Source organism: Astatotilapia calliptera, chromosome 7, assembly GCF_900246225.1.
Source record: "Astatotilapia calliptera chromosome 7, fAstCal1.2, whole genome shotgun sequence".
Lineage (NCBI taxonomy): Eukaryota > Metazoa > Chordata > Actinopteri > Cichliformes > Cichlidae > Astatotilapia > Astatotilapia calliptera.
Genome location: NC_039308.1, coordinates 40,335,982 through 40,347,516, shown reverse-complemented (window position 1 = coordinate 40,347,516; position 11,535 = coordinate 40,335,982). Strand labels below are relative to the sequence as shown.

The 11,535-nt window shown below is 40.6% G+C and overlaps 1 protein-coding gene across 1 annotated transcript; it reads right to left on the bottom strand.

The window, feature by feature from the left end:
* Positions 1-7,761: 7,761 nt before the first annotated feature.
* LOC113026216 (cytosolic 5'-nucleotidase 1B) lies at positions 7,762-11,494 on the bottom strand. The gene is made up of 6 exons (XM_026174734.1): positions 11,328-11,494; positions 10,018-10,134; positions 9,114-9,249; positions 8,903-9,025; positions 8,401-8,531; positions 7,762-8,307 (listed from the first exon to the last, which is right to left on the bottom strand). The coding sequence occupies exons 1-6, from the start codon at positions 11,361-11,363 to the stop codon at positions 8,068-8,070; spliced, it is 783 nt and encodes a 260-aa protein (XP_026030519.1). The 5' UTR covers positions 11,364-11,494; the 3' UTR covers positions 7,762-8,067.
* Positions 11,495-11,535: the final 41 nt, after the last annotated feature.

Here is an 11,535-nt window from a genome sequence, read left to right as displayed (position 1 = left end):
AAATGCAGTGCATTCGGAGGCAGACTTTCACTAACAGATCAGTTCAACAATCAGGCAGCAGATGACAAGCGATATGAAACAGAGGATGGAAGCCCAGTAACAGACTCTGGCCCTGAAACACAAGACTAGGATTATGGCACAGACACATACACAGCCACACAAAGTTGTTCCCAGTGACGTAGCTGGGGAGTGTATGCACCACTGACTGATGCTCACATTAAATATAAATTTCAGGTTTCAAATAATGAAGTCGGTGTCTGTAGAGTTAATCCTTGGGGGTGTGATGTCAGTAAAAATAGATATTCTTAATATAGTGATCTTAGGCACAAAGGTCTGGCTAAGAATAAAGACAGCCACCTGCTGTTTCAAATTTTCTTATTGACAGGGACTGGCAATCCAAAATGCTGACTCAAAGGAAGACTGATCTTAATGGGCGATGACCTAAAACGCTTTGTTTTGTTTTCCTCTCGAAAAGTCCCTTTGGCTGCCTCGCTGTGTCGGGTGGGTTGCCCAATGCTGGGATGTCTGGTTTGCACCTTGTTGGCGCGTGGCTGCCCGCTTGCCCATTGGGTAGGGTGGGGTGTCCAGGTGAGGGAGCAACTGTCCCTGGGTTTTAACAGCACCTTAGTTTTCATACAGTAATACTCATCCTGTACACTTTGTACAGTCACACTCCACAATGCATTAAGATCATAATTCTGATTGCAAAAGCTGCCAGAAACCCCAAAACATTGCCTCTGGTGCCTAACTAAAACCTTTTTGAGGACAGAGTTCTTTAAAGAAACCTCCTCACTTATTGGTAGGTAACACTCAGTACAGGCCAGTGGACCAACTCAGGTGACCCTTTATATTCACTCAAGGGACTTTAAAACTTCAAGAGTTGCTGTAAGTCATTCAAGGATAATGAGAACCATATTATATGAGGCAGAACATCCAGGACTTCTGGGACCTGCTCGAGAACCAATGATGTCTTCTCATGGCCCTAAGGTCGGTAGAGCAGAAAACCTGAATATACTCAAGTGCAAGGAAGAATTAAAAATTGTCACAAAATGTATCCAGCTCTCGTTTTTGTCTTTTAAATAGAATATCAAGACTTTGGTTTGATGAGTGTTCATTAGATGGAAAGCTCTACTAAGAACATAAAACCAGGTTCCTGAACATTCAGCGGTTTTTTTTTTTTTGTTGTTGTTGTTGTTGTTGTTTTTTAATTAAAGATGTGTTTGTGTTCAGGAGGTGGAGATGATGAAATCAGTGCTCATCAGAAGCCGTCCTCAGAATAATGAAGACAAAATGTTTTCTGTTCTCATCCAGGAAAGTACGAAGCAGCTTTATTTCTCTGAATATGTTTTAATATGCAGCACAGATGATCAGTCCAGCCACCATTTGTTTTTCGTCCTCTGATCACTTAAGGCAATCACATGAGGCTGTGGAACAGATCCAACAGATCCACAGATGATGCCATCGCCCACGTCCTACACACCACTCTCAGCCACGTGGACAAGAAACAGGGTAACTATGTGCGAATGCTGTTTGTTGATTACAGTTCAGCGTTTAACACAATAGTGCCCTGCAGACTGTTCACAAAGCTGAGGGATCTGGGACTTAACAGCCGTCTGTGTGCATGGGTGTTGGACTTCCTCACTGGCAGAACTCAGGTGGTGAGGGTGGGCAGGTGCTTCTCCAACAGCATCACCATCAACACAGGAGCACCTCAGGGATGTGTCCTCTCGCCACTGCTCTACTCCCTCTACACTTCAGACTGTGTGGCCACCCATGGCTCCAACACCATTGTGAAGTTTGCTGACGACACAGTGGTGTTGGGCGCCATCTCCAACAACGATGAGGCGGCCTACATGGATGAAGTGAAGAATCTGGCATCATGGTGCCAGGACAACCACCTCCAGCTGAACGTCGGCAAGACCAAGGAGCTGGTGGTGGACTTCAGAAGGGGTCAGCACAGAGACTACAAGCCCATTATCATCAATGGAGCTCCAGTGGAGAGGGTGCAGTCCTTCAAGTATCTTGGTGTCCACATCTCCTCAGACCTGACATGGGCTGCCCACATTCAGGTCCAGACCAAAAAGGCTAGGCAGCGCCTGTATCACCTACGACAACTGAGGAAGTTCAGGGTCTCTCCAAAGATCCTCAGGATTTTCTATACAGGCGCTGTGGAGAGCATCCTCACACAGAACATGACATCGTGGTTTGGGAACAGCTGTGTGAAGGACCAAAAAGCTCTCCAGAGAGTGATCCGTACAGCAGAACGCTGCTGCAGGATTGCTCTCCCCCCGCTTCAGGACACCTACACCAGGAGATGCCGGACTAGAGCAGCGCAGATACTGAAGGACCCGTCCCATCCAGGCAACAAACTGTTCCAACTTCTGCAATCTGGTAGAAGGTTCCGCATCTTCCGGGCAAGGACAGAGAGACTCAAGAGGAGCTTCTATCCCCAAGCCATCCGTGCCCTAAACACACACCCGCCCTCTCACATCATCTATAATTGACTGAGACAGGACTCTTCCAGACACTAAACCAAGGCACAATGTACATTTCAATTCCTTTAATTTTAAATATGTTTATATTGTCTATCCTGTAAAATAGTCAGATATCTATTCATATTAATGTACAGAATTCACCTGCTTGCTGCTACTACTGCACATTCACCCAATGTATATACTATATATATATATATATATATATATATATATATATATATATATAATGTTCTTCCTCTACACCCCCCCCCCCCCCCCCCAATTTTTTTGCACATGTCGAGGAGCGTGTCAGGCTACATTTCACTGTGTGTTATACTTGTATAACTATGCATGTGACAAATAAAGAACCTTGAACCTTGAGCTCATTATTACTGAGTCTCATTGGGACCACCAAATTATTTATTCAGCCAGTCTTACTCGGGTCCCTTTTCCAGAGACCTGAGAAAATCAAACATTCATAATCAAGCAAGCACACACCCAGTACACAGACAAATGAACAAAAGTCAGATAAAAAATAACACAACATAAAACCACCAGTCTTTTGACTAAAACTGCACTTAGGTTTCTTTACCCCTCTGTGAATCCCAGCATTATCACAGTGGAGAGGTTCCTGCATTCCAGGAGCTATGTTGTCCAGGGCAATTTGCCCCTGGTAGGCCCTAGCCAGGATAATGGACCAGTGAGTGGCTGTGGCTCAAGAGTGGGGCACCTACTAATCGGAAGGTTAGTGGTTCGATCCCTGTCTGCTCAAGTCTATGTGCCACATATCCTTGGGCAAGATACCAACCACCAATGCATCCACTGAATGTGTTTGTGTGTGATAGAAAGCACTTGCGTGCAAATTGTGTAAAATGCTTCAAGTGCTCAGAGTAGAAAAGCGCCATATAAGAATCAATCGCTGTGAAGGAAAACCTGAAGGACTCGGATAAAATAGGAAGCAGGAACTACAAAGAGACACAAGGACAGATGCATGTAAACGATGAATAAAAATCAATGGAACTACAGGAATCTGCTTCCACACATTTGTCATCAATAGCTACCAAGTCTTCCTCTGTGGGTGAAAAACAGTTTATTAAAGCCAGATCTGCTATAAACTTCTGCTTAATGTTGTCTCTTCTTATCTTACTCTACAGTGCTCACTTCAATCATCGTGGGGCAGACCACAAAGAAAACTCATCTGTGAAGCTACACAGCAGTGTCTTTAATTATTAATCTTTTCTTTTAATCATTGCCAGAAAACCTGAGCATGCTCACAGGTCTGTATACAGATGTGTGGCTGGTAAGGCTGAGACCACCAGGACTCCCTCTGCTTCCTGTTACAACAAGCAGAAATGGAGTAAGACAATGCAACTTTCAAACCACATGTAAAATCATACAAAATACCAGAAAAAAAAATTCTAGGTGACATGCCAAAAATATATTTGGGCTATTTTAGAAGAAAATCATATAATTCTTACAATTATATTCAAAATTTGTGAGTGATTTTTCCCTAATCAGCATTTATAATAGACAAAAAAGCAGTTATTGTTTCATGTAATTGGTAAAAACTGAATGACATTTTTCACTTTCCAGACAAGCAACAGACGTGACATGACCAGGAAAATGAATTGTACATAAAAGATGGGTGACGTGTCCAAATCTGAAAAGGAAGCCAACATGGAAGTTCAATAAACTGCATTCTCTCTAATGGCCATCAGAGGGGAAATCTGCTGGTTCAAAAACACATCTGCTTTTATTGAAGCACACTGAAACACTTATCACTTCATTTGTGACCTCAGTAAACACTTTCCTGGTGCGTAAATGGTCTAAATTACTGGTTTTAATTCTCAATCGATACATTCAGTAAATGTGCTTTCTCAGTCGGATCCATCTCTTAATTGACTAGTGTTCAATTGTACTTAAAGACACTTTAGGGAGTCAGCTGTTTAATATGTCTTGCCTTAACCCTATTCGTTCATCTAAACTAGCATCATAGTTATTATTACTAGCTAGCCTTACCAATCGCTGATCGGCTCCATTCACTTATCTACATATGTTGTGTTCAAATACTAAGTCTAAAAAAAAGAGCAAAAATCAAAATTAGGAGCTTCAAAACCAGTGAAAGAGGAAATCACTAAGCACCTTACTTTTATCACTTCTTCTATGACCATCATGGAAAAGGGCACATATGAGCACAGATGGAGATTGATACGAATCTTAAGAATTTAAGGTTTCCAATTCCATGATCAGGATAAGTTATCGATTCTCATTTGGGTTCTCATTGGCTCCGCTTTGAGAGTCAGACTGCAGCAACGCCCAGTGACCAGGACTACACCAAGGAGAAAGTCAGCTAACAGCAGGCTCATAATAAGTCTGCTTGACCACACACTGAAATTACACTTTTATTTTGGTATAGAGACATTCAAAAAAGATATAGTGCTATTAAGTTTCCAAGAACTTTTTGTTTGTTTGTTTGTTTGTTGTAAATAAGCTGATTCCTCAATTCAAAGACCACCTTCCTGGTGCTTCCCTGAATGTGGGTATCATGTCAGTTTCTTTCCCTGCAATCAGCCTCAACATCAGCTCTTCTTAATCTGTCTGCTGCCACCTGTTGATCAAAATTAAACATTACAGGTTCCTCTTCTTTCAGCTTCTCCCTTTGGGGCAGGGGTGGGCAACTCCAGGCCACGAGGGCCAGTGTCCAGCAGGTCATAGATCAACACACCTGAATCAAATGAAGTGCCACCAGGCCTCTGGACAACTTCAGGACATGTTGAGGAGGTAATTTAGCCATTTAAATCAGCTGTGTTGACTCAAGGACACATCTAAAGCCTGCAGGACACCGGCCCTCGAGGCCTGGAGTTGGACACGCCTGCTTTAGGGGTTGCAAAGGTGGAACCATCTCACCCTATCCCTAGCATTCTCCTCTGTCACACAACCCTCTGTCTTCCTGCATTACAGTCACGACTCTCCTACACCTTGTTTCCTCCTGTCTGGCAGTTCCGTGTTCAAAATCTTTTGTCCAATTAAACCTTATCACAACTAACTTTATCTCTAAACCTGAGCTTTCATTTCTAATCTCGTCCATCCTGGTTACATCTAATCAAAAGCTTCATCTCTTCAGGTCAGCGTTCTTTTTGTCTGTGCCAGTCTCCAACCCATATATTATAACAGGTCTCATTAACAGCTTGTAAATCTTCTCTTTCAGTTTTGCTGCTATCCTTCTCTCATAAATCAGCTCTGACAGTCGGACAGAAAATGTTCTTGTGTTGCTTTGAGTGGTAATTCCAGACATTTAAACTCGTCGACCTTCACTTTAACAGCTTCACTCTTACACCTGTCGTCCTCTCATTCACACACACATGCATTCTGTCTTGCTTCTACTGACTTTCGTTCTTCTTCTCTCCAGGCTCACTTCCGCCTGCTCCCTACTCCGAGTACAGATCACAATGCCATCTGCAAACATCATACTCCATGGAGACTCCTGCCTGACCTCATCTGTCGGCCTGTCCATCACCATCCACCTTAATCAGAATAACCTGCTGCACTCCAGCTTGATCTCTCTGCCTAGCTAATAGGTACAAGCCCTTTGGTCCTTCCTTAGTCTTCAGACTCACTATAAGCCATGCAGTGGCGTGTGGCGACTTTTACAGAAAGCCACATACACACAAAGACATCTTCCTCCACTATTTAGCAATTGTATTATAGCATCAACTTCCACCCACAGGGGGAAATTATGCAATAAACAATTAAAATAATAATAATAATTCAGTTGTCTTCAGGATCTTGCTCAATTTTTATGATTTTTAGAAACATTACTGGTGGAAGTGATGATTTATTAGTAGCTAAGAAAAGCTGGATAACATTATCTGAGCTTTATTTAACATGACTTCCTGTATTGAGTTGACAGGTTGAAGAATAATCCACTTTGCTTAAGTTGTATTTTCCAGTTAAAGTCCAACTGTAATTATTTTAATTGTATAAATATACTTATTAGTGTTGACTAATACTTTCAGGGGTGTGACAAATAACAACCTTTACAACAGACTCTGTTTTTACAGTTTTGAGGTTCTAAAAAAAAATATTTGTAGGAAGTCAAATTGTTATATTACATTTCAGCAGCAATAAGACATCAAAAAATGCCTGGAACACAGCACACATTAGGTCTGTGTCTATTGCAGAGATTTTTACATGTTAAGAATTTGACTCACTGGCCACTTTATTAGATACATGTGTTCAACTAATGAACCCAAATATCCAATCAGTGAATTACACGGCAGTTAAGCAGGTCATCTGGTTTGCACTGAGTAAGTTCAAGCATCAGGATGAAGAAGAAAGGGGATTTAACGCACTTTTTTGACATTTAATGGTTTTTGTTGCCAGACAACTGAGCATTTCAGAAACTGCTGTTCTGCTGGGATTTTCCCCCCCACAGTAGGGTTTATAGAGATGGGTCCAAAAAAGAGAAAATAGTGTATTCATAGATGCAGAACACCTCTGAATACACATCACGTCAAACCTTGTAGGAGCTGAGAACCACACCATGTGCCTCTTCTGTCAGCTAAGAACAGGAAACTCACACAGGCTCACCAAAACTAGACACAAGAAGAGTAGAAAAAATTTGGTTGGTCTAATGAGCCTTGATTTCTGGATGGCAGGTCAGAATTTGGTGTAAACAACATGAAATCATGAAGCCATCCTGTCTTGTGTTGGTGTGGTGTGGGGGATATTTTCTTCGCATAATTTTGGCTCTTTAGTACCAACGAAGCATTGTTTAAATAACTACTCGAGTACTGTGTACCACACCGTGATTCAAATCATTTTCCAAATGATTTCCACAAATATCAGAAGTCTAGTGGAACATCTGAGGCTGATTTGAATTAAAAATATTTTCATAACATCAGAAAACATTGATTTCACTCTTTTATTTAAAAAAAAAAAAAAAGAGCAAACAGAACAAACTAAAGAAATTTTTGTTGTCCCTGCATGAACACAAATAAGAGACGTAGCATGCCCAGCATCCCAATCAGTCACAGAACAAAGAGCAGACCTCCCTGCACCTTAGAAACACAACCCAAAAACAGTAACAGTAATCAGGGACATGATGGATTCTGAAAACGCTATAACAGTATGACTGTCAGTCATGTCAAAAAAAATTGGGTAACAGACTTAAAGGTTCATTTTCTTCTTATTTCTTAGGTATGTCAAAGTGTTACTCTGGCAGCATATATATATATATATATATATATATATATATATATATATATATATATATATATATATATATATATATATATATATATATATTTAAATAAAAGACCTGTAAGCCCTGAGTAACACCGTAAGTTATTCAGAGCTCTTTTAGCTGAGTTTAAACAAACTGTTTGCTACTTTTTCCCCAGAACTATAAGACTTCTGATGATAAGCAGGGCTTCACATTCGCTCCCTCGCTGGCTTTTTAAGGCTGAATGAGACTGACATGTTCAAGCTGCTAACTCTGAGATCAGTCTGAAAGCTTAGCAGCTTATTTCAAAACACAGTGAAGTTTGTTTTGTTTTTTCTGAAATCCCAAGTCATCATCAGTCTGGTCTTCTCAGTTACTGCTAAAACACTCGCTGAGCAGGAAGTGAGGTCGGAGGAGGCGCTTAATGGGACCACGTGGGACCCCAGCCAGGCAGTATGCTTCATCTGCATTCACACCGAGGGAGCGTAGCGTCCGCAGAGCATCTCCACAGCTTTCCCTGCCTCCCCGCGATGTCACCAGGGCAATGCTGATGGGGCTGTCAAATAGACCAAACCTCCCCCGCATCTTGCCGATCTGAGCCGAGAAGCTCTGCAGGGCAAGAATATGAATTATCCTTTTAAAATCTCACCAATACACAACAAAAGGTGCAGGGGACACATGAGTGGTTGCCACTGTTTGTACCTGAGCAGCTTGTTTGCTTGCCAGTGCCGGTCCAGCTTCCGACTGGACCACGGCGTCCCCGCAGAATAAAACTCTGAGCTGCTCTGTTGGACAGGAAGCTGTGTGCTCATCCAGCAGCACAGAGAGAACACCTGGACCAATCACAGCACACACATACTCTTTATCTACTGTCAGATAAATCAGAAAAATATGAGCTTGGAACAGAACAACGGTGTCCTAAAAACATAAAGTTGGCAAAATTGCAAGAAAAAAGAAAAAGCTGAAGGTAAAGGCTGGAAAAATTTCAAGATGAAATTGAAATATTTCTTCATTGCTTCTGGCAGGCTGAATAGATATGCATAAAACAGCAAAATAACAGTTCAAAGAGACTCAAATATTTACATGCATTACTGCATTTCTGGAAAGTTCCAAGTAGCACATTACTTGTGCAGCCGTGGAGCTTAAAGCACTGACTCCAAACCTATTTAGCTGAAAAGGGGTAAGTGAAAAAAAATGTACTGACCTTTCTGTGAACCCTGCAATGCCTCGTTTCTGTTCGTTGTCAGAAAGAGGTGCACGTTATTGTTCAGCAGATTCTCCATAAAATCCTCCTCGTTGGAAAAACAGAACCTGCTGACCTTGAGACCTGCAGGATAATGCCAAGAGAAAGTATGAGCAAAACTCCACTACAGATCAGACTGAGATCTCTCTCCTGAAGGTTGAAGTGCGTTTACCATGATGTCTGATGCTCTCTGTGATGCGGGAGCTCTGCTGCTGCTGCTGGCTCTCAGTGGTGATCAGAATGACATCAAACAAGAGCGACTCGGCAGGATTTTCCTTCAGCAGACGTTCATTCACTTTCTGTAGTGCCTGTAGCGCCAACATAAGCATAAACTGATCTGAGAGTCGACTTTAAAGTGCCACTTTATTCATATTCTATATAAATGACATCTTTTAACACTTTTGAATGGTGAGTCTCAGCTCCAATCACATGAATTTTTACTGAAGACAAAGTACATAAAAGTCCTCATAAGTAAAGTTGTGGTCGGAACTTTACGTTTACCTTTACGTAACGGATTTTCTGTAATCCACAAAGGATCAAAAGTATGTGATAAGGCCAGTTTAAATAACTGTATGCATGTGCAAGTCACTTTTCTATGTCATCACTTTGCCAGGGTCTGTGCGAAGGCCCAAACTGTGACTCTTAGAATATAGAAAATTGGTTAGGATGTTTAGGAACAACCCACAAACCAATAAGGCTCAAGCCTGCCATGGACTGCATTATTGAAACACCACCGTCACTGTCCACAGTAGAGTTTTATAACACCCTGGACTGAGAGGATGCAGACAGTTTGGTTGGTTTCCTAGTTTAGACTCTACTTTACCAATGAACTCTACCAAGTCTGCTGAGAAAACTGGTTAAATATCTAGACAGAAAGCAGAAGCTTGTTGATACCAAAACTATCTGGTCGAGGTGCAACTAGCTGAGGGATATTTAACCAAATATTAGCTGCATGTATGTGTATAGCTGAACCTCTAAGTATACTTTTGCACCTATTCCTATAATAATTTATAATTCCTATAATAACTAATTAGAAAAAAAAAAACATAAATGAATGTGGGTTGCTGGATTCCGACCTGCAGCAGAGGAAAAGCTATGCCCCCAACGTACAAGCCATCGGGGTCCTCAGCTCCTCCTGATTCAAACACTGCATGGGACGTCACTGCAACAACCACTGGGCAGTCAGCCTCTTTCTGCAGAGGAGAGACAGAATTTTTACCTTTATCTTTTTTAATTCACATTTAAATAAGCTAGGGTGGCTTGTGTTTTTCACACTGGAAGTAAAACTCGTGAATTATGAGGTAACAGATAGTGTAAATACCATGGAAACAAAAGTACCTCGAAACTGTTTCACTATATTGCTTTTCAACACTTTAATAAACATAGAACTAACTGACAAAAAAGCAATATGAAGTTACCAGAAGACTGACACAAGAATGTGAGACAATATGATTATGACTTTTTCCATTAAAAAAAAAAAAAAAAAATTATACATACATATATATATATATATATATATATATATATGTGTGTATGTAATATATATATATATATATATATATATATATATATATATATATATATATATATATATATATATTATCTGCATATATATATATATGCATATATTATCTGCATATATATATGCAGATAAATGTATGTAGGGAAGCACCATGCTAACGTTTCCTCACTGTCACTGCAGAATTAATTTAATTTTTGTTTTTGTTTTTATTTTTATATGGTTATTAATTTGATCTGTGATTTAAGCCTTTATTACAAGACGTAGAAATTTTGAACAATAAGTAAAATAAATAATAACAACAACAATAATGACAGAGTGCATATGTTCCATTTTTATAAGGTGGTCCGGCATTCGTTTATTCATTCACTCACAAATTACAAAAAATAAATAACAATGAAAAACATGACTTGAATCCCAAGTTTCAAACTCGATTTTAACGAAGTACATTTATGTGGTGCATTTATATGTAACGTAAGGGTTCGTAATGTGGTTCTGGATCTCTGAACTATTAGAAACAGCAAGATGCAGGCGGACAACTTTCTTAGCAACACCTTTACTCTTCGCAATTTCACCAACACTTCCCGTGTACAGCCCTACTGACACTTCACCAGCCACTCAGAAGCCAGGAAATCCTAGAACACCTTTGTATATCAAACGACATATACATTTACCTCAACGCTTTAAAGGTCAGAGATTGCACTAAAATACGTGTTCATTTGACCGGTGGAAAACACTTTTAGAAGAAACAGATATAATACAGTACAATGAGATATTTCTAGTGCTGCAGTTGGGTGGGAGGTGAATTTGTGGCATTACCTGTCTGGACATGCAAATGTTAAATATACTTCCTCGAGTGAGTCTTACCTCTTTCACGTCGGTCTTCTGGTCTGTGGAGACCATCTCGATTGTTTTGTGTTTTTTAACTTGAATGCCCCAACCTGCTCGCCGTCACTACAGCAAAAACTCAAATGAATATAGTTTAAATTCCCCCAGAAACGAAGAACAGAGTTTTGGTTCCGCCTCGACGTAGGTTTAACGAGGACAGCGTGATGGCGTCACTTCCTTCTTAGGG